Source organism: Zonotrichia albicollis, chromosome 2 (assembly GCF_047830755.1).
Source record: "Zonotrichia albicollis isolate bZonAlb1 chromosome 2, bZonAlb1.hap1, whole genome shotgun sequence".
In the NCBI taxonomy this organism is placed as follows: domain Eukaryota; kingdom Metazoa; phylum Chordata; class Aves; order Passeriformes; family Passerellidae; genus Zonotrichia; species Zonotrichia albicollis.
The window spans coordinates 37,952,394-37,979,478 of record NC_133820.1 but is presented as its reverse complement, the minus strand read 5'-3'; the positions used below and the strand labels follow the sequence as shown (position 1 = coordinate 37,979,478).

Genomic DNA, 27,085 nt, shown 5'->3' with positions numbered 1-27,085 from the left:
CAAAATTTGCCTGGCACTAAAAAAAAAAACATACCCAGAGGATGCATAATGGACTGCCTGGAAGACATCTAGACTGCCTGGAAACTCATTCACCCCAGAAATGCAAGTACCTGATAAAGTAACTTTTTAGAGTAACTCAGGACCATCCCAGACAGTATAAAACTCAGTTAGAGAAGAAGAAGAAGGTAAAAATGGAGCAGAAATTCAAGAGCAGCAAATCCTCTCTGTCTCCTTACAAAATTAAGGAGCGTGCTAAGCTTGTCTGGCTCATCATTCAAAAGGAATGAGGTTCCTAGTGGCACAGTGAGCTCACCCCAGCGCTTCCCAGCCTGTCAGCTGTGCCCCAACAGGCGTCACTGTCCAGGCAGGGGAGGAGGAAGGTTCTGAGGGGCAGCACAAGAGGCTGAGAGCAGAGGAGAGCTGAGCAGCCACTCCACAGAAACAGGTGTAAATCTGCTGGGAACAGCTCCGTCAGCAGCAGCAGGCGCCACACCACTAAATTAAACACCCCTCCAATCATCAAGATGTTATTAAATATGCTGGTGCCCTCATGGCTAGGAGAAACCTGAGGTGCAGGTGTCACCCCAGACCTGTCCACCCCAAATGAGTGTGCTCCATGTGGGCTCCATCTTTTAGAGTCTGGCCTGGCAGAGCTGGGTGGAAGCAGTGCCAGTGGTTAATGCGTGCGTGCATGGGTGCGTGCAGACGGACACATGGACACAGGCTCGGACATACTGATCATGGCCAAGGCTGGGCAAGAGTCCAGTGATCCCACCTCCTCCAAGAAAAAGGCAGGGGACTGATGAAAATGGCTGGGCTGTACATGCCCTAAAGATTTTTCAGAAGGGAATATACTGCGTCAGTATGTGTTTTATTTCTTTAATTTACATGTGTTTCATAAAACATATGTTTTATTTATTTAATTTATTAATAATGATTAAATGATGATGATATTATTTGTAATTGCTGAGGTCCCTGGGTCAGAGCTCAGTCTGCACCATTCACACTCCAGTTCTTGGGGCACCATCTTTGGGCCAAACTTTCACAATAGCTCATGGCTTGGCTGTGGATCACTGGGCTTTCACTGAGATCTCAGCACCTTTCACAGGAACATGCCTGGCCTGGTTTCTGAGCCAGCTCTCCTGAAAACATGGTCAGCAGCAGATGCATCTCCTTCTCCAGCTCTTCAGAATGCCAAAACCTTCAGGAGCCCAGACCTGACCCAGGCTTCCTGCCTACCTAAAGCACTAATCCCCGTGAGTCTGATGTCTAAGCACCTTGCAGCATCATCCCTGGACCCTGCTGCACACCTCACATGGAAGGGTTTTTCCAAAGCCCTGTGGGAAGCCTGTCACTATAGAAAACATGAACATCCATCTCCTATCCACAGCCCCTTCCTGTCCCTCATGAAGCACCCACCCACACCTTTCCCCTCGAGGGTAGATGATGCCACTGTCTCAGGGGCAACTGCTTTAACTCCTCAGTTGTGATATCTCAGCAGAAGAAAGGGGCATTAAACAGGGCAGGGTGGACTGAAATGGTGTGGTGGTTTTTCTGATGGTAGGGTGTATGAGGCATCTGGTGAAAAAAAGGACCTCTCATCAGTCAGCTTAAAATTGCTGCGCAGGGATCTTCACTGACACCAGCATATTTTAGGAGTTTATACATCAAACAAAGGTTGAAGGTGCCAGCACCAGATGCATGCCAGACCCCTTCTTGCTCCCAGGTCCTGCAGAAGAGAAGATGGGCAGGAGCCCACTGCAGGCAGCAGTGTGGCCAGGGCTCTGTGTGGGCTGTTTTGTGCAGCATGACTGGAATAGTTGTGAGTCACAGCTGGAGGGCTCCAACTCATTGTGATTACCAGCAAAGGAAAGATTTTACTAACCAGCCTACGCCTGTCACATGCACAAAATTCTCCCATCCTGGTGCTACGTGCAGGAAGTCCTCCAGGGAGCCCGTCTACCCTTTCCAGGGTGAGTTGGATGTGGACAAATACAACCCTGCTGCCACAGGCTGGCAGAGCTCCCAGCCCAGCTGGGAGGGGTAGGCAGGTCACTGCCTCTGTGTCACATTGCAAACTATCTGCTACCTTTTCCAGTCCACCTGATGGGTTCCACAACCACAACAACAGGTTGCCCTCAGATGTCCCTTGTCAGACCTCTGCATGAAGCAGCAGCCTTTTCTCCTTCCAGAATTTCTCTTAACGCTTTTCATTTTCAATTAGTTTCTTTTTCTTTCCCTCCCATTTCCATATATGCCAATGGGCACATTTCCATTTGGCCACAGTGATGCCTTAGTTAAATCCTTTCTTGCTGTGTAGAGATTATTAGCTCATTAAGAGGTGACTATCCCCATCCTTCTGGGACAGTCCCAGTTTTGACCTTCTAAATTACTTTTTGACATGTACAAGTCACAGGTGCCAGACGAGGTCCCAAAGGCAGAGGTGCAATGATCCCCCTAATGTGGCACAGACCAACTTTGCTCTGGGGGACATGCCTAAAAAAACACAAGATTTTTTGAAATGCCTGTGTGTCTGAGAATGAGTTAGGACTCTTGGATTATCTTCTTGACCTTCCCTTTACAACTTCTATATAATTTCATAGAAGTGCTGTCCTGTATTTGGTTTTCCTCATCAAAACGAGTGTCCATGAGTCAGAAAGGGTTTATAGCATCTTCTTATCACACAGCAGGTCTCAAGACGCCTCAGTAAAAGTAGTGTCAGGTACTACAAAGATCTCTGGCTTTTTGTAACAGGTGAGAAAGGGAGGGAGTGCCAATGATACAGCTCCTCTGCCTTGCACTTGCCTGCCATCACTGGCATGACTGCATTGGAGCACAAGCAATGTAAAGCACCATGAAGGACTTACCACCTTTTAGAGCTGAAGGGAAGGAGAGAACTATGTTTTTTATACTGCAGAGCTATTCTCAGTGTTCCCCTTGGTCTCTTTAGGAAAGTTCAGTGTGTCTCTGAGGCTCCCACCCTGGTCATAGCAGTACCCTGCAAGCTATTAACCGCTCTGACCTTGCTTGGCTAGCTGGCGGCAAAAGGCGTATTTTCTGAATACTCCTATCTTGCAAAACATAAAAGGTCTTAGAAGCTTGAAAAGAGATTAGCTAAAGCAGAACCCTAAATCCTGAAGCCCTGGAAAAAAGGCTCACTGAAGCATTTGGATCAGCAGTGGCTAGGGATGTCTTTTACTGTGTGAGATAGAAAGGACAGTGAAGGTGAGAACAGCAGCATGGAGTGCAGCCGCAGTGGCCAGGAGGGAGGAACAGCAAGTGTATATCCCTAATTTATAATACAAGCAGGAAAAAAAATCATGAAGAAGGAGGTTTTTATTTGTCCTACATCTCCACCCTGCATTTCTGCAAGCTGGAATTGAAGGGATGAGGTTGTACTGTTTTGAGCACTATTACTGACTACCTATCCTCACAAAATTGGAAGAAATAAAGTAAAATCCTACTTCAATGAATTTCAGGGTTGGGTTTGCAAGCTAAATCCCTGGAGCTAGGATTTTGCTGGATGGACGGACCCAGAAAGCCAACAGTAGTGAATAAACCAACAGCAAGTGTTTCCACTTAATTATCTCTTTCTATGCCTCAAGTTTTGGGCCAGTTGTGAAGGTTGTTTAAACAATATAAGCACCTGTCAGGGTGGATAGGCAGTGAGCCCTACCAGTTCATTCCTCAGAAAGCTTTCAGGGAAACATCTCTGGAATAGTTAGCTGGGGGAAACATTGTACTGGTTTCTTGAGGCAGGGCTGAGAAGCAGCAACAGAATGGATGAAGGAGTCAATGGCTAAGTAATTAGAGCTGGGAGGTTGAACCTTGCAGTCAGCTTATATCAGAGACTAACAGATGCCAGCTTTGCCAGGAAATGAGATATCTGAGCTGAAAGGCAAGTGTCCCAGGATTTAGTTCAGACCATCTTTCCCTCGTGTGACACTGCCCACAGAAACACATGTGCTGAAACCACAGGCAGTTAAGTGGGATCAGGAAGACACTAGGCTATGCAGGAAGAGACCACAAAATATCTCCAGTGAACAGAGGAGGGCAAAATCTGGAGTTTCACAGAGAAGCCTGTGAAATGTCTTTGCTCCTCTTATCCTTCCCTCCTGAGAAGGACTGCTCTTTCTCCTACCCTGTGAAAGAAGATCTGACATGCACAGAAAACTTATGCCAGTGTCCTGTAGAAATGGGCCTTCAACAAAACTCAGGTTGCCCAAAGGCATGGGGACTGCACACTATACTTTTCCTGACAGTGAGCCTGGCCCAAAATTCCAAATTTAAAACATTATCTGAGAGTGGATGGACACACTTTGAAATTCCAAGGAGTTTTGCTTCTGGAGTTGAGATGAGCACATCTCAGTGTGCTGCTGTTAGCACCAAGAGAGATGATGAAGAGAAAGGCACAACACTTATGGCCTTTGTCAGGTTGTGGGACTATCTGCTTCAGTCCCAGCTCTGCTATTCCCCAGGGGAAAAAACTAAAGCAGTTCTGCTCAGATTCAAGTGTTTAACTGCTGCTCTAAACATCGCAAAACACATGAATACAGGATTTTAGACCTGTATTGGCAGAACTGCAAAAAGAACATCTGCTTTGACTAAAGTTTATTGGAATTAAGAATTTCAGGTGATTGAGGCAGTTGTTCTGACTTTGAGGAATTCACCATTATTTCTGCCTTGGTGAACAAGGTGTCCTGAATTTCATATAGATGCAGCAAGAGCTAGAAGACCACAGAAAATATCCATTAGATTTAGTTCTAGCAGCCCCACTGAGGTTCTGGGTGGAGACACAAAGAGTTGGACTCTCTGGTGACTGTGGCACCCAGGGCTGATCTGATGGAAGAATTCCCTTTGATGCAGAGGTGAAGCCTAAAAATCACAAATATTTCCTACTAATGCCACAAGAAGATAAATGAGATTCATGTGGGGCTAATGAAACAACAATTTTTGTGAACAAGAAGGATTTTTTCCCTTCTTTGGTAGGAAAAAAAAAAAAAGAGGAGAAAATGAAAATTGGATTGTATCTATTTTTAGGCAGATTAAAAAGTTATTCAGACTAGAGAAAAAGCACATCAGAAATAGCTTGAGCAATATCAAAGTGGAGCAATCGCTGAAGACCTACAAGAATAAAGGAGGTCAGGAGCCTCAGAAGCCAATTTTTGAAGTAGCTGCGAACATTTCATTTTCACATCCTGTCTAATGTGTTCCTGCTTTAAAACACATTGTGACATCAGTGAAGCCTGCTCCTGCACCCCAGATTCATGGGACTCCTTCAAAGGCAAGCAACCAGCCTAATGTATGCCTAATCATCCCACAAACTTGGTTTTGTATTTTACATCCTAAACACTCAGCATAAACCTAACCAGCCATTGCCACCCATGGTGATACAAGACTTGTGTCTCCCACTAAAAGCAATTCAGACTTACCTCTCCCTCTAAAAATGACTGCCCCTGAAGCCTGCCTCTAAGAAGTGTGTTTTGGAGGCTTGTCTTGCTTTGTCTTTTATCCATATTCCTCAGGCTTTGTCATTAGGACTTTAATTTGACAGCAAATGTTGAACTTCTGAAAAGGCTTTGGAAATAACAGATCAGAAACAGACAGATTTGGAAGCCATTACCCAGAGGGTTTCAGTCAATATGTTGTGGGCTGTTCAGGTGGGAGGTGAAAGCTGACATAGAAGTGAAAGGATGTGTAGTCCTAAGTCACCCAGGATATGTGTTTAATCTGCCCAGGAAAGTGTTCTAGTCCCTGTCCCTGGGGATATTTAAAAGACATGTAGATGTGAATCTTAGGGACATGGTTTAGGGGTGGACCTGGCAGTATTTGGTTAATGGCTGGACTCAATGATGTTCAGAGTCTTTTACAACCTAAATGATTCTATGATTCTGTAATTGCTAAGTGATGCTCACCTTTTACCCCAAATGTTGAAACAATCCCAGACATACACTTAAATGGAAACAACTGCATTAAGAAGGGATATTGTCTCTTCCCTGGTGTGGATGGAGCAAAGCTGTGATGGAGCAGCATGCAAGGAAAAGACCTGATAAGGCCACTTGTCTGCACATCATTTTGGCAGGGGGAAGGGAGCCGTGCCCCCTGTCAAGCTCTCCTCTGCCAGCCCTTCAGCAGGCCTTTTCCAGTGGATCCATGCCAGCCCCAGGGCTGGCTTGTGGCCAGCTGGCCTGCCTCCACCTGCCTGTTGCTGCCAGTCATGGGTCAGAGGTGACACCGTGGTCAGAGCAGGGAAGAGCTGAGGGACTGTGCCTCTGAACTGCTCTCCCCCAGCAGCACTGTGCAGGTGATGCAGCAAAGCAGCAGCTGGCGCTCAGGAGGAACTGGCCACAATCCCTGGGACATGAAGAAGGAGGAATATGCAGGACAGCTTGCTGGGAAATGCAAGAGGGTTATGTGAAAAACCAGCTCCAGTCCAACAGCAGGCCCCAGAAAGAGTGGCTGGCAGTGATGGTGCCATCTGACCATCCTCTTGAAGAGAGCCCTGCCTCCTGCCCCAAGACACTGGCTTGGGCACACGCCTCCCAGCCATCAGCCCCCTTAGCACGATAAGGTTGAACCACTTGGCAGCAATGCATGTGGCTTGGGAACTGCTGTGAAAACAGGAGGCTGCAACATAAGCTTCCCTCTGCTTTTGGACTGCATGTCCAAGGGCCAGCAATTCTCCTGCTGCCCCACAAGCAGAAAATGTGCTTCAGAGAGCACCTTGAATGTCAGCTAGCAGATCCAAATGGTGCTCCAGGCAGGAGAAAGAAGTCCCAGGAGTGTTCACCTCCTTTGCTGCTGAGGAAACAGGACTTTTCCTCTAGTGGTGCAGATGAGGCTCTGAAACCGTTTAACCTGAGATCTGTTATCAAAAGCTTAATCATTGTGATGCCCAAAGGGACGTAAAGAGAGATACCCTTATTATAAATTGCAGTAAATACCTTCTATTTTTGTCAATTCCTAGTAGGACAGCCTGTGCCTTGACTCCCTGTGTGAGTGAAGTCTGTCCCTTCTCAAACCCTGCCTGCATATTCCCAGGACTGACATCTTCCACTCCCTCCCTCTTGCCCACTCTGTCTCTCTCAGATGATGCAGAGTGCCAGCAAGTCCCTCAATGGTGTCATATCTGTCCTTTTTATTCATTGCAGGGTTTATTTTTAGCCTGAAACAACTGCTTCCTAAAAATGGAGTTCCTAATGACACGGGAGCTGGACACAGCTATGTAAGGTATCCAGGGCTTGGCCTGACAGCTTCTCCCGTCTGTCTCTCTCTTTGTTGTGAGTACAGGACAGCAAAGTTTGCTGCTCCCCACCAGCCTTGCAGTGTTTGGGCTCAACTCTAGGAAAGCAGCAGAGAGAAACTTAGAGAAACTAGAGAAACTTAGTCCAAACTTTACCTGGAGTCCTTGGTCTCCCTCTCTTCTCAAATCAAGAAAGAGGGAGACATTTACCCACCCTTTGCTGCACTCCAAGGGTGCCCCTATGAAGGCAATTTGCTGGATCCTGGCAGGTTTTTACCTGCTTTTCTGCTGCAAGGCAGAAGAGGGACTGAACTTCCCTACTTACGATGGGAAAGACCGAGTGATTGACCTGAACGAGAAGAATTACAAGCAGGCACTGAAGAAGTATGACATGCTCTGCCTGCTCTTCCACGAGCCTGTGAGCTCCGACAAGGTCTCCCAGAAGCAGTTCCAGATGACAGAGATGGTGCTGGAGGTAAGTGCCGCTGCATGTCCCAGTCGGGGTCAGGACCACAGCACTGCTCAGAGTCATGGAGAGGAGCCACAGGACAGGAGAGGCAAATGGTCTCGTGCAGGGGAGGTTGGGCATCCAAAAGTTTGTTTGGTTGGATTTCAGTTAGCCCCTGCCTGAATTCTGCAAAGCCCAGGAAAAAGCCTCTTTTGTGCTCTTCTGAGTTTGCTGGGAAATAGTTTTTCTGGATTGTCTGTCAGAAATTCAGGCAATAGCAAGTAACCTTGCAAACCTCAGAAACATGAACTCAGCTCAGCTCAGCTTTCCCAAATCTCAGCACCTGCATCCGTAGCTTGAAATTTTTTGATCCTTTCTCATTCTGTACAAGCCAGTATCCCACTTGTATTCTGGATTGAGTCCCATTTTTTATCCCACTAGCAGCAGTCAGCCAAGAAACCTTATCAAGCTGTGCAGCAAATGGGCGTCCTAGCTCCCCATCTCAAAAGCTCCCTGCTGGTGCAGCAGCATTAAATCCTTTTTTGTTTTTTGACACTTGGTTGCCTGCTTGGAATCAGTCTATAGCTGCTTGTTAATGCAACCATTCTCCTCTGTGCTGGAAAAAGAGTGTTGTTAATTCTTTCATGAACGAAGGATTCATTAATCCTCAGTAAAATAAATCGTGGCAAAAGTGACAATGTAGATGTGTAGCATTCTTTCTTGTATTGTAGCTGTAATCCAGGGAATCACACAGCTGCAATCCTTGATTGTTAGGTGCATATTTCTTACCAGGAACTTGCAAATATTCCCTCTTAACTAAAAGACATATTTGAAAAGAAGGTGAATTCAGAATTGCAGAAGAAACACTTCAGCTTTATTTGTCAGATCCAGAGAGAAAATGCATTGCACCCCTGAGAGTGTAGGAAATGTGAATAAGAAAATATGCTTGCTGAGGGATAGGACCCAAAAAAGTTCAGTGTCAAGTTGAAGGTCTGCTGACCTCCTCAGCAAGCCTGACGACTGCCAGAAAGAAAGGTCCAAAAACTAACCAGATTTTACTCACCTGTCAGGCAAGGGTTACTTTCTGCAGGTGAGTGATCAAATAACATTTGGCAAAGAAAAGAAAAAAGTAATGCTTGAACTCCAGCTGAAATGAGTATTGTTGGTTGTATAATGACATTGTTGTTTAACAGGATAGCTATTTTGTGCTTGATAGGTGTCAAACAGTTACTAGATACATATTTATAGAAACCTGACAGAAGCATGTCCCATCCCTGGAAATGTTCAAGGCCACGTTGAATGGAGTACTGGGCAACCTGGAATAGTGGAAGGTGTCCCTGTCCATGGCAGTGGCTTTGAACTAGATGATGTTTAAGATCCCTTCCAACCAGGCCACTCCATGTTTCCATGACTCTATGGTCTGATGTCTACCATCAATTTGAGTCCTCATGGCACCATTACCCATGCTATCAAGGGTGCAACAGTTGCAATATAATCTGACCTTAAGCTTTTATTTTTCAGGATTGGATTCAGCCATGAGTACATTAGCTTGGGATTCTGGTGATTTATTTGGTTTCCAATTGCTCTCTGCTATGGACTTCTTATGTGACCTTGGGCAAGAGACTGAGGGCTAGACCTTTACATAATTGTAGTGCTCCAGTCCCCTGGTGCTCAGCTTCCAGCTAACGGTGCCACACATCAACTGGCACTTGTGGCTTTGACCTCAAAATTTCCAAAGCACTTGCAGTGCTGATTCAGTGCATGTATCACAGTTTCAGATCAGTCCCTTCCCTGGACTGGGAACTGCAGCAGCAGCAATCTGACAGCCCAGGCACAAGAGAAATCTGCAGACTGAGCACTTCTTTGCTTCTGTCACCCAGAGGGAATCAGAAGGGGAGAGGGTCTCAGAATGCAACAAAGATATGTTCTATTCTGCATATGACACAGACCAGAATGGTGCTACAGTTCCCAATTTCTGGACTAATTTAACCATGGGAGCACTCTGAATGGGCAAGCTAGGTTGTAATTTGCTCCTTCTTGTGAGAGCATTCAACTCTCTCAGTTCAAGCCATAATGTGTTGTACCATAGGGGGTCACTCTTAATTTTCCCTGTCAGAGCTCATTCAGCAGCTGGACTTCACTGCATGTTCACCAGCACAGGGAGAAGGAAAGAAATGCCTGCAGTGGCTCCTTGACTGAGATGTGGAGCTGTTTGCCTGTGAGATGAACTGCCTGGGATCATTATTCCTGGAAGCAGTCAGCATCTGAACCCAGGTCTCTTGTAATTTGAGCAAGCCTTAGAGTAGCAAGCTGCTCTGTAGGCACAGGAGCAGTGACAGGGCTCTCCTTCCAGCCAAACCTGAGAAAAGTTCACTCAGGAAGGTTTTACATATCTAATTTCAGTAGAGGGGTCAGGACTTGGAGTGCTGAAGGTCCTTTACACCTGAAATGAAGTATCTAAGAGGTAAATACTCCAGCCCTCACTATTCCCTGCCAGCTGTCTTGGGAGTTTCCCAGCACAGGGTGCTGCCTCTGATAAGATGCCCCTTTCTAGGGCACCTCATGGTTTTCCATCTAACTTTACTGACAATTTTCCTGCTGTTTCACACTGAGACATGCTGCTTTCACAGCCTGGCAATACAGTGTGTCTTTAGCCCCCTTCCATACAATGTCATCAGTGCCCATCCTTAGGAATAAAAGTGAGCCTCCATCCAACACACAGGCAGGTGTGGAGCAAAGCAAAGGTCTGAGCAGGTGGTTAAGGTCTGTTACATCAGATTGCCTCATGGACATGCGTGGGTGGGCACATGGGCTTAAAGAATTTAATTCCAGAAGACCCCCAAATAGTCCTTTCTGCTTCTCTCACATGTGCCTTATAAGAAATGTACAATTCCAAAGATCAAAGGCATGAAGAATTACATTAGACACCAAAGAAAAGAGCAAGAGAGATCCACCATGGCTTCCTTGAAATATGTAGCTCGTCAGTAACAAGCTCTGACTGGGGCCCCTCCCAGGAGTGAAGAACACGTGAAGCTCTCTCTTAACTGGGTCCTTTGAAATTCCATGGGGGCTCAGCTCATATGGCAATATTTCCTTCTTTCAGGGCACTTCAGCCTTTTCTCTTCCAAGTCTTTTCTCTTCATAAAACTTGCAACAGCTTCATTATGTTTGAGATCACTCACTCTGGAAAATTTGGTTTAAAAGGGCCAACAGGTAGAAGGCTTATTAGGGAAGGCAGCTGATAGGGGAGAGAGAAGAGAATCACAAGGCTCTCATTTACTTAGGAAATCAAGCTGACAACATGATAGCACATAAGTAAAGTTAAGTACTTATTTAAGGACTTTACTAAAGCATAACTATGTACAGCAGACCAAGAAGTGATATAATAAGAAAAATTTCCATCCAAGAGAAGCATGTAGGACTGACTGACACCGTTGAAAGCTGAGGATGCACACCCACTGTCTCCAGAAAAGGGATGATGTCATCAAGCTGATATTGCATTTGGCACAGCACATGGGGTGTTCAGCTCCCTGTATCCAGGTATACTGAATCAACAAATTCCCACGCAGCCCAGGGTCACTTTCCAGTTTAGAAGGGGAATGAAGATGATGATGATTATGAAGCGGCCCTAACAGCTCTTACCACCTACACTGCTGGGTGCCACCTGGTCACAACAGGCTCCAGGGACAACTGAACCCCTCTGGCAGCAAAAGCAGCTCTTTGGACCATCGTTAGTTCATGACAACAGCTCCAGGGGTGGCAGTGCCAGCCCCTCAGGTCCAGATTGGGAAGATGGAGGCTGTTGGGTTGGTCTGTCAGGAAAAATAGCCAAAGGACTGATTTGAGATGCCTACTGCTTTCTGGCTAGGATGGAAAAGAGTTGGGGAAGAATTGTCCTAAGACAACCCTGGGCAGAGACACCATGAGCACAGGCTGTTTCACAGCTCAGGTTAAAGGGTTCCTTTCCTTTGTGCACCTTTCTCCTGTGACTCCACTCTGCACCACTGGCTACTGGAAAGCGCCTTGAGTAGGGAAAAGCCTCCATACAGGAAAATGCACAGTTTGATCCAAGAAGTCCCAGAGATAACAGTAGCCATTCCTACCCTGTAGTGATGTTTGCAAGAGCTCTGCACACTCCATGAGGTAAGCAGAGTGAGGAAGGAAAAAAAGCCAAAAAGTCACAATAATTGTTTAACAGACAAGTACAAGAAAAAGCTACTTGTCCTAAATGGTCTCAACTTTCATGAAGAAGGGTTTAGAGGGGAAGAGATCAAAGCAGTGAACCTGAGAAACACCTGTTCTGCTCTTTTTCTCCTCTCTGTCTCCTCTACCATGTTTCACCCTGTCTCCTACCATCACTTCTAAGACCTTCTCCCTTCTCATCTCTGAATGTCCTAAATAGGGAGTTTGGCCTTCCAGTGGGCCAGCCTCTGTCTCTAGGAATCACATAGTAAGAATAAATAAGCATTAGTGTTAGGGGCTTTCCTTTGGCACTTGAGAAGCTCTCTCCAGCAGCTGAGGGGTTCTCACTGTCATAGCAGGCTGCCTGTGATGCACTCTGCTATCCTCCTTCTGCTGAAACTCCCTCAGTCCCAGCTCCCCTGCCATTCTTCTCTTGCCATCTGTGCGCGTGTGTAATAGCCTTAAAAAAGAGAGGCTCATCAAGCCCAGATATTTCAGTCCCTTCAATGCAACAGTGCCCCTGGACTGAAAGTTCGTGGAGAACTTGCCTAGCACAAGCCAGGCTGATAAGAGGAAAGAGAAGAGGGATGTGGTACTCCCCTCTCCAGATGAGGCCGAGGATCAGTCCAGCCTCTAGCAATAAATGGCCGAACAAAATGAAACTCCTGAACATATTTGGCCAATTCTGTAACACATGGATACACACAGTATCTCCCTATGGTGTGAAAGGGAAAGAAGGATTTTAGTCCAGTAAAAGGCAAGGATTAAACTGTGTGTAAGCTCTACATTATAATTCATTTATTTCCAAGTGCTGAAACTATTGCAGCTTCCAGCTTAGGATGGAAAAAGTAGGACAAGATCAGCTGGTTTGGGGGTAGTTTCCCTCATATGGTCTTGAACTCTCTTGAGAGCAGATATTCCCACAAGAGTTCAGAGCCATGTAATACATAGCAAAAAGCCTCTCTCTGCTTCTGATGCAACATAGAAAAAAGTTTTATGAGTTTAGGTCTGTATATTTTATCCCAAAAATCCATAGGAACCAGGAGATGAGATTCCATGTTTTCCCATCTCTAGGTATAAAAATATAAAATCTTAAAAAATATATAAAATATCAGTAAAAATAGAAATATAAACCCGAGCCCTTTCTTTAAGCACCCTTTTATGTTTGCTTCACAAACTCAGACATTTTCTTTGAAAATGGCCATGTTTATGGGACAGTGCCTCAACACAATTTAGTGTTGAGGTATGAGTATAAATACAGATATAGAAGACATGTTCAATGAATGTCACAAAAATTCTCAGTTCTCTGGGTCCCTACAGAACAAGTCTCAAGGTGAGAGATGAGGGGCATTTGGCTGGATAGGAAAGTGTGCAAAAGCCTGTAATAAAAGAAGGTGTTTGGGCTTCTATGTCTACAAAAGAAGTGCTTCCACTATAGATAAGCTAATGTAGAAAATAAGGAAGAGAGGAAGAAAAAGAAAAAGTGTGCATTGATTACTTCCCATTTGAGGCCATTTAAGTAGGTCTCAACTCAGCAACAGCCAGCAGAGTACTGATTTTTAGCAGTAGCACCCAGGGGGTTTCACTCACTGACATGCCAGTCACAAAAACAGGTTGCAGAAAACTCCCTGTTTCACAGATGGGCACATTGACATCTAGGAACAACTGTGTGCCTTGATCTTCCTGTGTAAGTGTGGCCAAAATAATTTCCAAGGCTGAATTACCTATTATTGACATGTTTCTTTCTTTGAAGTCCCTCTGTCAGTTCCAAGCAGTGACTTTGGACAGGCTGCATGAGCAGCATCTCTCCTAAAACTGCACTTTCACAGCCATAAATGTGCTTTGAAAGGCACCTTTCTCATCTGCTAAATTATGACTGGAGAGGGGATCTAAAGAATGCAAATATCTCCTGGAGACATGGCAGACCCCTGTGAGCTTGGGCTTGCTTTGCTGGCAGAGTACGAGGCCAAGTCTTGGCCCTGAAGTGCGGAGCTCTTATCACAGTCCAGCTGTTGCAGACAACCTCTGCAGGTGGTTGTGATAGAGTCATGGAATAATTTAGATTGGAAAACACCTCTAAGATCATTGAATGCAACCATTAACCCAGCACAGCTCACCACTAAACCATATCTGAGTGCCAGATCTACATGTCTTTTAAATACTTCCAGGCATGGTGACTCTACCACTATCCAGAGCAGCTGTCCCAGGGCTTGACCACCCTTTCAACAAAGGGATTTCTCCTAATTTCCAATCTAAACTTCCCCTGGTGCAATTTGAGGCCATTTCTATGTAAGACCTTGAGCTGCATAGAGACTCAGGAATTTCTGAGCCACTCCCCCCTTCAGAAATACAATTGAGAAAAAATGTGGCAAAGTCCATCCACTTTGGTCTTGCCATCCTGCCATGCTAGTCAGGTTCCCCTAAAAGTGCCAGCAAGTGTTCCTGGTGTCTTTCTGCTGGGCTGGTCATCAGGAGGCAGGGTCTCACTTTTGTAAAATGAGATGCCTTTCATACAAATGCAAAATGGTTTGGATCTGAAGGGACTTTAGAGATTACCTGGTTGCAGCCCTCCTGCCATGGGCAGGCACACCTTCCACTAAATGAGGTGCAACTTCCTCTTCTGGGTGGGTCATCACACCATGTTGCTCAAAGGCCCCTCCCCTTGAACACTTCCAGGGATGGGGCATCCATGTTTTCTCTGGGCAACCTGTTCCATTGTCTCACCAGGCTCACAATGGAGAATTTTTTCTTGGCCTTATCCTGAGCGAGGGACCCCAGAAGGGCTAGCTTGAGCTCACACTCACCTACTCAGAGGACATGTGTGGTGTTTGTGGTTACCATTTCGAGCTGCCTGCCCTGGACCCTGACATTTTGCAGGAGCTGACGGCAGGCTGGGGCAGCTGTCGAGACTGGGTAGGGGTGGCCACGCCATGCTCGCCCACCCTGACCTTACTCCAGAGCCTGCTCTGCCAGTGCCCTTCATCCAAAACCAAACGAATCAAAGTCCGTGACTGCCCTTCCTTCATGCCTGAGCTTCATTTGTGGGAAGGATGGAAAGGGGATATGATAATTCCTTTTAAAGACCCGGGAGGGAGAGGAGCTATTTAAGCGCAAAGCCTAAGGACAAATGGGCTATGAATAAAACAAGTCTGGAACTACAAAGTCTCTAATCACCAGAGGAGGAAGGGGAGAACAGTCCAGTGAGTCTTAAATGGACACTGGCTGCTTTGTGACAGAGATTGAATGTCACAATTCTGAGTCTGATGACCAAAGATGTCCTTTTGCAGCCTCTGTCCCTAAATAACAGGCAACCAGGCACGAAATCCATGGCCTAGGAAAGAAGTGACTTAGCAAGGTCCAAGTTCTCCTTTCCATTTTTTTTTCCCCTTTGCACATTGGGATTTACCTACATACATGAGAAAAAAATCTTGCCCAAGGAAATGGAGCGAGCAGCAACCAAGAGCTGAATTCCCAGGCAGTGGCTCCTCCCTCCCTGGCACCCCGAGGGTCAGCGCTCCCTCTGAGCTGTGCTGATGGTGCTCATTCCTGCGTGCTCTCTGACACAGCTCCGGTGAAGGCCAGCTGCTGTACATGATATGTTCTTTTTCTGGGAACCCTCTCCGGCCCTGGCAGCAGACACTGCCATCAGCCAGCAGACCTCTGACACCTCGAACCCAGTGCAAGGAGGGCTGGGTATATTTAAAGCTTTCTTCAGTTCTTATTTCTCTCTGCTCATTTCTTGGGGAAAAGGTCTTTCTTGTCTCAAGGACCACTCTATTCTCCCAAGGGCCCTGCCTCGCTGATCCTTCCTGTGTATGCAGAATGGGAGCTCCCAGCTCTTGCCCACAGCATCCTGGACTCTGGGATTTCAGAGGTGCTGGCTTACATTCACTTGGGTCAGAAACTGGAGAAATCTGGCTTGTTCCTGAGAGCCAAAGGCATAGGATTGACATGGGCATGTGTAGGTGAATGGGCTTAATACCAAGCATGCCTCCCTCCTGCAGCACCCACTAAAAGCACCCAGCTTTCTGCCCTGCATGGGCTTCATAGCAACTTTCAGCCTTCGGTTTCAAAGCAGCTTTTCTGAGGCCAGAAAGAGAACCAGGGAGCAACTTTTGTCAAGGACAAGGACAGCCCCGAACTACACTGTCAGTCTCTGTTTTGGAAAGGGCAGCTTAGCAGGGTGGCCTCTGCCCAGTCCCAGACGCCTGGGGCAGCACACACATACAGAGACACACAGACACACACACACACACAGACACACAGACACACACACACGTCCCTGTCTGCCCTTGACATGCAAGTGGCACAGCTGAGTTGCCAACACACCTTTGATACCGTGCCAGCAGGGACCGGCTGGGAGCGGTGGCAGGTGGCCCCTGCGCCCGTGGGTGCTCGGTGGCACGGGCACCAGCCTTGGGTAGCTCACGGCCAGGGAGGCTGTGCTTTGGCTTGCAGCTGGCTAAAATTAGGGATGCCAGGAGCAGATAAAAATACAGCCCCAGCTATGTGAAACCTTTAGAGAGGCAGGCAGAGAGCACGCTGCCGTATGGCTGACCCCGCTGAGCGGCTGCAAAATGATTAAAGCTCCAGGGCAGCGTTTTTGAAGCATTACCTGTGAAAGCCAGCTCTGAGGGAATGACCTTTGCCTGTTCCATATTTGGGGACTTGCCTTTTAGTCCAAGGAGTAGTGATCTCTAGGAGGGGGCTTCATCCTCTCCAAGCAGCTCAGGTGTAAAAAGGTGGGACCAAAAAGTAGTAAGGTGGGACCAACGTACTCTCCTTCAGTCCCCACTGCCAGCAGAGTGACTTTTCTAGTGGCAGCTGCTCAGCAGGCTTCTGGCCCTGCTCTTTGATCACCACAGTGCTTCAGCACAGCCTGAACTATGGAAAAGCCTAAGATATTACTGGTGTGGTATGCAAGGGGGTGCTAGTGGGGACAGCACAGCATTAGGAAAGAGAAATAATGGCCTCTGTTCTCCAAGAAACTGCCCAATGTCTCAGAGTAGCCAACTATAGCATGTGGGTTGGAGTCCTGTGTAAGGATTCAAAACTTCTGGGGGAATACACTAAAAACTTGCTGTCTCCTTTTGCTGTTTCTGAAAATAAAAACCTAACACTCCGGGATATAAAATCATCATCATTTCATCAACCAGGTTCTGACCATCAGCATCAACTACAGCATTAAAGAGAGTAGGAGAGAAGCAGCAGAGGAGTGTAGATTGCTTGAAGGACATTTCCTCATCTCCTGTTGCTCTTATCTCTGCATTGCTGGAGTTTTGTTCTTCCTGCACTGCTAAATAGCAAAGGAGAAAGCTCCCATGATTAAAAGAAGTGTAGTCATGATGGCTTTCAGAGACACCCAAATGCCCCCAGCCCTTCCTCCCAAGCCTGGGCAGCTAGGGAAGATGAGCCTTATTGTCTGTGGGAGCTCTGGGCAGGTGCTAGAGAAGTGGGAAGAAAATCCAGGCCAGAATGCCATAATGTCACTTCACAATGAAAACTGACCATGCTGAGGCAGCCACTCCTCCCACTCCCATTTTTAACCCTCTCTGAGGGATTTTTGTCTGCCATTTAGCAGCAAAACTGACAAGTGCAAGGTTTGGCACAGTCATTGCTGCCTGCAGCTGGAATAGGAGCATGGTCAGGCAGAGAGTGACATTTCTGCAGCTGTATAACCAAGGATTTCAGAATGACCCTATGGGACTGCTTAAATCTCCCAAAACTTCCCAGCATCACACTGAGGCTCAGGTGGGTACAGTGGGTGTGGAGCTGAGATGCAGGGCAGAGAGCTGTGCCTTTCCACATCCTTTATTCTGAGTGCCTGGAACTGCTGACACCCTCCAGCATGAGAGAGAGGGTTCTTGCATACTTGGTAGTACTCAAGCTTTACTTTGGGCTGGACCTCCCACACATCCCAGAGGGCCATTCACCCCCTCACACTCCCCCAAATTCAAGTATAGTTATTACCTGAGGGATATGGGAGAATGGAGTAGTGCTGCCAAACTTCCACCTCCTTTTCCCAGTGCTGCAGGGGACACAGCTTGGGATCCTATGGGTAGAAAGTATGCATTACAAAGACTTCCTGAACATGAGAATAAGGCTGCAAAATGTGCATGGGACGTGAACTTAGAACCTACTGGGCTCTTTGCTCTTGCTCTTGGCCAACTCTGCCTGCCCAAAGCTCCTGCTCTACCTCAGAGACTGCATGATCTGTTATGTCCAGCTCTTCCAGGGCACTTTCTACCCTCCATGTCTCCATGCAGCTGTTGAAGCTAAATTATGTGCTATAGAGATAGAGGCTGACACAAAGGCAAGGGCTCTGGCTGGCCAAGACTTCGAGCAATATGAATTTAAAGGCAGGAGGAGGACGGGCTGTGCTCTTAGATTACAGATGCCTCTGTCCCAAGGCCCTGAGCCAAGAGGATTGTCAAGATTAGAAACATTATCTGCATTCAAATCCCACTAGCATTATGGAATCAGAAAATACTGTAAGGGGATATATAAATGCTTGATACTGTAATGAGTAGGGGGAATTAGCTAAACTGCTGTGCCTCTGGCATGCACCATATTTTGCTGCTTTTTGGGGTTCAGATATAGTTGTGGGAGTGTATTGTCACCTATGCACGGGTTAGACTCTCCTGCTGCAGTGGAAAGCAGAGAAAGCAAGTCCAGGAGCAATGCCCAGCCCCCGCATGGCTTGCACTTGCAAATGCCACCCCAAACGCCCTGCAAAGCCTCCTGCCTCCAGGCTCTGCCACAGTAGGAAGGGCTCCTGAAAGTCTCATGCTGCACAAAGACCTCCCTGTTGTGAGACCCTGCTCTGGAGAGGAGCTCAGGGCTGTACTGTTCTCCTCAGTGTCTCACTGGCATGCAGGTCCTTGCAGAGGAGGCAGGCTGCCCCTGAGCTCCCAGCTCTGCCCCTCAGGCACGCTCACACACCATGCACAAGCTCTCTCCTGCATGCCCAGACTGCTGCACATCTCTGGGGATGAGCCTGTTCAGAGGAGCACCTCCAAACACTCACACCCACACTCCATACACCTCCAGCAGACAGTCTTGCTAGACACAGTCACACAAGCCCTGCCACACAAACAGCCACACCTCCACCATTACTGAGACCCTTATTGATGACTGAGCACTCCCACAGTCTCACACAAAGAGGCTTTCATCACATCACCCACGTTTTCTTGACACTTTTACTCTTTTCCAGCAAACTTCCATGCTCACAGCTACAGAACTGCACCCACACCCCTCCAAAGAGCAGCCTTGTATGTGCTGCATGCTGACATACATGAGTTCAGATCAATGCCTCCTCCCTTGCACACATCCCTGCTCACATCCAACCACTTGTCTGTAGCAGGTGTTGCAGCTTTTCTGCATATTTCTGACCTTCAAACACTCACAAGAAACCCTAACCATCTCCTGTGTGCAGGAGTCAAGAACCATTGGGCTTAAACTGCCCTGACTGTGTCTGGCCTGTGGTTGACATAACTAAGTAACTAAATCAATATGGCCTGGACTGGACATGACTGAACAAGTCTGCTTCTCTTGGCCATTCTGTGTTTTCCTCTGGTCACAGAGCAGCCAGAGCCTCAAGTGGTGGTTTCTCAGGAGCCTCTTGCTGGTGTACACAACCACCAACAAGCAGGAATGTGCTGACAATGCCCCATAACCCTGATGGTCCTACAGGCTCCATCCTTTTGTCCAGTCAGGGCAGATCCCCTTAACAGGAAACAGAAAATATCTTCTCTGCTCACTTGCAGATGTCTAGAGAGCTCATGAGAGCTCTTGCTGCAAATATGGGGCTCCAGCTGCTCTCAGGTGCTCTAAGGTGACCTGAGCCACCAGATGGGATGCTAAACCAGACCAGTGCTTTATCAGCCTAATCAGTGGATGTGCAAACACAAACCAGTGCTCTTGCCCTTTCAGGCAGTGTCCACTGTAAGCACAAGCCCTGAATCTGCAGCCTTACTTTAATTTCAAGGCACTGGCAAAGAGCAGGGAAAGAGCACTGACACCCCAGTTTCCTGTGTGACACAGGCACCCCTTTTGCCTCCCATGGTGGCATTTGCCCCTAAAGACAACAGGGCACGTGGCTGCAGGGGATCAAAGCTGCAGCAATGCTGTGGTGGTCAGTGGAGTCTTTTTTCCTCCTGGAGGGCTTTGGGACAGCCCTGAGGACGTGCATTTGGTGGAAGGGAGAAAACAACTACATGCTCCATCTCTCCCTTTTGCTCAAGCGAGGTCCCTGAGCCCTGATCCCCAGGGTGCCTGCCACCGTCCCCCAGAATTTCAGGGGCAGGCTGACAGCACAGGGGGCTGGCTGGCCCCATGACACCCCCTTGCACAGGAGAGGTGGCTGCCCTGCCACTTTTGCTCCCCAAAGCCTCTAATCACTGCTCATTCTCACAGAGGCCTGGCACAGGCAGGAGCTATTTATAGCAGGGGAGCCAAGGGGCCACGTGGCCATGGTGGCAGCACTGCTGGGTGACATTCAAGCTGGCTTTGAGTCTGGGGGAGGGAGCCAAAATGAGCCAGGGCAGGGGGGGAGCTTCCTCATAAATCAACCCACCATCTCTCTGGCCATGGCTTTCTTCTGCCCCCCTCCAGCCTCGTGCTGCCAAGCACTGACAGCTGTGCCCTAATAGGGACATTCCTGCCCCAGAGGCTCCTGACCCTCATCTCCACCATTCCCCGCCATCCGGCAGGGCTGGGAGGAGGAGCAGCAAGAAGACCATCAGCATCACAGGCATTTGTGCAGCAGGAAGGGAGAGGGAGGAGGAGAAGGCTCTTACAGCTGCTTGGTGGTTCTCAGAGCATTATTACTACCTTGTAGGGCCTCTAATATGCTTGTGGTGGGGCTGTCAGTCATGCAGCGCATAAGTGGATCCATTTACCAGGGTCAGTGCATCTCTGGGAGCCAATTTGGAATTCACAGGGTCTCACCCGGGGTTGCTCTCACCACCAGGCCCTTGCAGAGCGTCTCTCCTTTCCTCACATATCTATTTTCACAAAACAGGCAGGAACTCGATATCTTCAAGAGGCCCCTTGGTCAAAGATGGTGGGAGCAGGGTGCAGTGGTTTTGCAAAGCTGTGAGAAGGTGAACACGAGCATGGCTGGCTTAGATGCATTTCTTTAGTAAAAACAGGGGACCAGGATCTGGGGGCTTACTGAAGCCTGGACAGGAGGCATGACTTCAGGCACGTCATAGGGAAAACAGCCTGCTTTGGCCACCCCACCACATGCATGAAGAAAACATGCTGCTGCAGAGTCCTGCACGAACTGCTGCCTGCCACCGTGCACTTCCAGAGTTAAAATGTCCATAGTGCCACACTCCCCTTCAGGAGGCCACCAAGGCACCACAGAGGAAACAGGTTTTGCTTTGTGTTGGTGGCACAGGACTTCCTTCCAGCCACCCCCCTGCTTTGGTGTCCCCAGTTCACTCAGGAGCCTTCTCCTGAGGGCAGTGTCAAACAGAAGTGCCAGCAAACTCCCTGCTGCAACACAATGGAACAAACCCAACCCTTGTGACCTCTGGGTTATCTCAGCAGAGAGGCAGCATGTGACACATCCCACCATTGGTGCTGTTCAGCAGCAGAATATGGGTCACTTGTGTCTGTCATGCTAACAGGGCACGATGCCCTTTAGCTACCCTGTGGTATTAACACTACTAATGTTGGGCTCTGCTTCTTCCCACAGCTGGCAGCTCAGGTCCTGGAGCCCAGGAGCATTGGCTTTGGGATGGTGGACTCCAAGAAGGATGCCAAGCTTGCCAAAAAGTTAGGTGAGTCCCAGGTCTGACATCTCTGGAATAGCTTGGAGAAACTGTGGGAGTGATGTGCCTATGGGAGTCCCTTAGAGGACAGCCAAATCCTTGTTACCAGCATGGGGAGGATGATGGCGGCACTTGCACACTGACCACCTGTCCACCCCAACAGGGGCAGGATCAGGGTGGTGGTGAGGATGAGAGAGACAAGCCAAGATTCTTCCAGAAAAAGCAAACCAAACCAAACCAAGTGAAAAAGAAAGTCAATTCATGCTGTAATGATGACAGGGTGTAAGCTCACAGCTTTCTGTGCAGAAATAGTAAATAGGTGACATGGAGTAACTTCCTGCTCTTACTACATGGAGACAGGACTGACACAGCAGTGCAGAACCAGAACATTCAGGGAAAACACTTAGTCCCCCAAATGTCTCAGCCCCATGACCCAGTGACCCTGTTAAACACTGGGGCAGCCACAGCCTTGCAATGGCTTGGCAGTCAGGTGCCAATCATTCTGTCTCGTTCCCCAGAGTGAAAGAGGAAATCTGCTCTACAGGTGGGAGGCTGCTGCATTGCCCACCTTGGACACAGCTGCCTTCCAGAGCCTGGCAGGCCCTTCATATTTTAGCCCACAAATCAATATGGAAATGTTGTGTAACATTAATACAACAGTACACAAATATACCACTAGACCTAAGGTTTAAGCATACTGGACTGTAATTTTCTTTCCTAAATTAGAGGCTGTGAGTGCTAATGGGAGCTAAACTAAAGACAAGAGCTTCTGCCTCTCCAAGAAGAAACAAACTACCAGCCTCCTTGGCCAGTGGTTCCCTGCCATCCTGCATTGCAGGAGACCAGTGCTGTTGATTTTGGAGCCTCCAACAAGGTTCTGTGGCACTCAGTCCTCAGTCCAGTGATACAGCATTGAAACCTGTCACCCTGCAGTCTGTGGTATCTCTATCATTGGTTTCTAACCCTTTTGCCAAGGCCAGCTAAGCCTCAGACAGTTTGAAGCTCACTTTCAGGTCACTGGTGACGCTCACATAGTTCAGCCTTCTCTGGATAGTGAGCACAGCCCGAATCAAAATCCAATTTCCATCTAGTGACAGGTTGTTAAAATCTGAGCTGCCAGTTAGAGCCCAGTATTTACTGCAAGATAGACAGCCAAGCTAAAACAGGTTTCTGGTGCAGAATTTTTCCAGCTGAGACCAAACTGTGACCTGAATGAAAAGTTCAACATTTGGGAAGAAGTTAGCACGAGTTCTGGCTGAAGACAAGTTCTGTGTGAGTCCCCTGTGTCATGAAACATCAGTGAGGAGATCACTCAGGTTGTTCCTAAATGGACCAACACAGCAAACTGGCAATTGCATTTTCCCAGGAGGAATTGCTGGGATAACAAGAAAGACATTCTGCACTAAACATGCTTTTAATAACATGTTAACCACTTGTTGTTTCCTCTCTTCTTCTTTCAGGCTTGCTTGAAGAGGGAAGTCTCTATGTCTTTAAGGATGAGCGGTTGGTTGAATTTGATGGGGAACTGTCTGCAGATGTCTTGGTGGAATTCCTCTTGGATGTAAGCACAGATAAGCTCAGAGCTAGATAAAACCTCTCAGAGAAGACCTTGCAAATACTTAGTTTGCTAAAAAAACAAGTGTACCTTTGTTTGAAATTTCATCCCTGCTTGCTATTCACTGGTAGAGATGGCATTTGACATCTTCCCCAATACCTGTCTGACCATGAGATCCCAAGAAAGGTGGTATCCTTATATGCCACTAAACACTTTATATCTTAGAGACAACCTTTCCTCTTGCCTATATAGAGTATTTGAATGGAAGTCAGCTACAATCCTTATAACTGCCTGCTGTTCACCCACCTCAGTCGGCAAATTTGTGTGCAAACACTTTGCCATTTGCAAAGTCTTTCACACTTTTTCTTTCTTTTTTAAAAAAATAGCTATTTTCAAAAAAAAAAAATCCAAGAAGTAAAGTTCTCCTAGAGCAACTAAAAAGAGCTCAGTGCTTTGAAAAAGGTTTATGTTGCAAACAATCTGCCCATTTCTAGACACAAGCAACATAGCATCTCTTCACTGTACTTGCCAAATTGCACTGCCATGGTCAGGGTCCTAGAACTACATGGTCGTGGGTCATTTTGTGCATGGGCACAAAGATGTACTCACCTTTGTGCCTAAATGCAAAAGTGATGCTGAATCCCACAACTATATGTTGCACTTCTCTTTATTTACATTTTATTCCTAGGAGAGGCAACAAAACCCATGGTTTTTGCTTTATAAATGAGAACATTTTGCAGTGGCTTGGCTTTCCTTTGAAGTGAGGCTTTCTTTATGAGTGGCCGTGCAGTAATGCAGATAAGGGAGGTAAGGTGAGCAGCAGAGCTGGCAGGGTTTGTTTCCCAGGGTGCCAGGTTGCCTACATGGTCACCTGTGCTCCAGGACTGCGTGGACAGGGAATTCAAACAGATCCCTTGGACCTCAGCTCTCCCATGGCAATGTCTGTGGCTCTGTGCATTGGGTTCTGTGACCAAAACACATGCAAGTGGCTTCAGGGACAGAAATGGGCAGTCCCATGGGGGCCACAGACAGGGCAGAGCTTTGCCATGCCCCTGCAGCAGGGGGATCCCAGGTTCCCATGGCTCAGGCCACGCTGGCAGCAGGAAATTGCACATGCAAAGGCACAGCCTCACACTGGAGCATCACTCTCAAGGATGCTGTAAGGCACTTCATGAGGTTTTGCTTGCTATGCCATGTGATGTCTCACTGAAAAATCATGTTCTGTGAAAAAAGAGAGAGCAAGGATTGCCGGTTTTGCATTTTCCACACAGAAAATACCTGGCAAAGCAAGAAAATAAAACCAGATATATCTGTGGTGCCTTGGCAGCCTCATCTGAAAAGTAAAAGAAACCCAGAGGTTCTCTACACCTCTGTAGGCAGTGGGTTGCCTGCTTTTTTTCTTCTTCTAGTGAGAATACACTTGATTTACACCACTGTTGCTGGGCAAGATAATCAGACTGAGCCTTTTCACCAGCAGTGACTAAAGTTAAGAAAAAAAGAGAAAAAGTTAACAAAAGAGAAACAAAGTTTGCATCAATAACTGTCTAAAGTGCCAGACAGGTCTTCCAACTTGCTTATTAACATGGTGATGTGTATAGGACCAAAGAATAGGTTTAAACTATTTTGCACAGGATGAGGATCAGCCAGGAAAGTTCACATCCAGACTTTCTACTGCTCCAAATCACTGTTTAGTCACCCTCTAGCAAGCTGGTGTTAATGTTTTTTCAAAAGCAAGATCTTTGCAATGACCTCTTCCAGCAAATAACACCTGAAAAAAAGTATATATAGATTTAGATACGCAGGTATCATTCACAGGTGGTCACAATGATCATACCAGCTCCTTTCAACTCGGCCTGCTTAAAGCCAGCTGAAATTGCTACTCCTTATACCTCTCCAAAGTAGGTCCCTCAGCATTCATTTGGGCTACCCAGTCCTCTATCGGCCTCCCTCTCAATGCTCCCACCTCTGCAGTGAACCTACTAACATGTCCCTTTGAAGGTGACCTGCTTCTCTCGGCTCCTCACGATAAGGCAGAGAGCACTAAGCAGGGCTTCCAACAGCAGAGAAATTGGGTGACCTCCTTCTCCCTGCTTAGGCTGCTTGTGGCACAGCATGCCAAGCATAGGTTGGGTGTTGCAAATCACTGCGTTACCACATGCATTTATCATGGCAGTTGCTGGAGGACCCCGTGGAGATCATCAACAGCAAGCTGGAGCTTCAGGCCTTTGACCAGATCGACGACGAAATCAAACTCATTGGCTACTTCAAGGGAGAAGACTCAGAACGTAAGATAAACGTGTTCCTCATGGGCTTTGGAGCCTGCCTGGGAGCTTCAGGGGCTGGGCTCTGGTTGTTCTGCGTGAACATAAAGGGTGGTGTGGTACATGGCAGCCTGTGACAGAGTGAAAAGTGCTGGAGGATGAGTGTGTTTGCAGGCAGGTTTCTGCTGGTGTAATGCGTGAGCCCAGGCCTACACCAACATCGGTGACCCTTCTGCAAGGTGTCTGCTGGCAAGAGAAAAGGGCCATAATCCAGGGCTCTTGAAGTAAAAGTGAGTTTGCCTCACCCAAAAATAAGCTGAGGTTACAGTTACACTGAGAGAGCAACCAAAAGGAGCAAAGTGCCCCTTCCTGTGAGCAGTGAGCCCAAAGGATCACAGGAGGGAGGAGGGAAGGGAAAGGGGGACTCATTAAATACCATCGTGGCAAGCAATCAGCAGCAGTGAGCAGGGTCCTTTGGAGCAGCTTGGCAGAGGCACTGGCCTGTTCCTCCTTGCTGATCCCAAGACTGGGAAGAGGCTGCTCCCATGCCCTGAGGGATGTGCAACTCAGGGATGTCGCTGTTGAGTAAGAAAGCGGCACGGACTCCAAGCAGGCTTGTTTGCACAACAGCAGCTTTAATGTGAAAAACTCTTTTTATAAACAGTTTAGATACATTCCGCTTGATTAGCTAATTAACAAAAACATCTCACAAACAGTCCTTAAGAAGAACAAAAAAAACAGAGTAAGAAAACACCACCTGCAAGTTGTTTATAAAGACAAGCTATCATCATTTCTCTACAACTCCCTAAAAAGCCTCACAAGTCCACTGTGGGTAAACTAATCTCATTTTCTCACTCTCTGGCCAGGCTCTCCCATCTACACAGAGACCACTCTGGGCAAACCCAGCTTTCACCAGCCTAGAAAAATCCTCATGTTAGAATCTCCCTGTCAAGCCCTGCAGTCTCCTGTGCCAGCCCCAAGTGCTCTCCCTGCTTTCTGAGCAGTGCTGGCAGTGTGCACCCCACGCTGGCATGTCCTGCCTTTAGCAGAAAGACATTTCCTAAGACAAATTCCTAAGTGAACAAACCACAAATCCCCAGGTCTGCAATGCAACAGCCCACCCACCTCTCCCTTCATCTTCCTCAAACTGGGCTGCAGGGCAGCTTGGGCAGGGCTATGATCCTAACACTATTCAGTAATTTTGACTGAAAGAAAGGTGGGAAATGCCTGTTGTAAAATCCCCTGGGTAGGCTGAGAGCATCTTTCCTGAACCCTGAGGCTCAGAGAGACCTGGTAGCAGTTACAGTAAAAACTTACCTGGTTCCTGCCCATTCTCCTGCAGTGGGGGAAGCCTGCCTGATCACCCTTGGTGACTGTTAGGGAATGGCAGCAATCCTTAAGGATGTATTTCCCAGGCTGAACTACCCCTGACCTGCTTCACAGAACTGCGGATTCCAGCCCCAGTTAAGTGTGGCATGCAGGGCTCTGCAGCTTTACTGAACACTGTGGGACTGCACAGCATGTTTCTGCACATGAAATCATCCTTCTTTGTAAACCCTGGAAGGGTGGAAGAAACATTGGGCAATCATCTGATGGAGTTTGCAGTAATTTGTATTT

At 47.5% G+C, this 27,085-nt stretch overlaps 1 protein-coding gene across 1 annotated transcript in view; it reads left to right on the top strand.

Moving 5' to 3' along the window:
• The first annotated feature begins 7,249 nt into the window (after positions 1–7,249).
• The window catches only part of CASQ2 (calsequestrin 2), a 33,967-nt gene continuing 14,131 nt past the window's right edge, over positions 7,250–27,085 (top strand). Inside the window, exons 1-4 of the mRNA XM_005486116.4 lie at positions 7,250–7,718; positions 21,577–21,661; positions 23,113–23,213; positions 25,381–25,492. Of these exons, the coding sequence (XP_005486173.2) occupies positions 7,485–7,718; positions 21,577–21,661; positions 23,113–23,213; positions 25,381–25,492 (532 nt within the window). The 5' untranslated portion in view covers positions 7,250–7,484. The remainder of the gene's footprint in view (positions 7,719–21,576; positions 21,662–23,112; positions 23,214–25,380; positions 25,493–27,085) is intronic.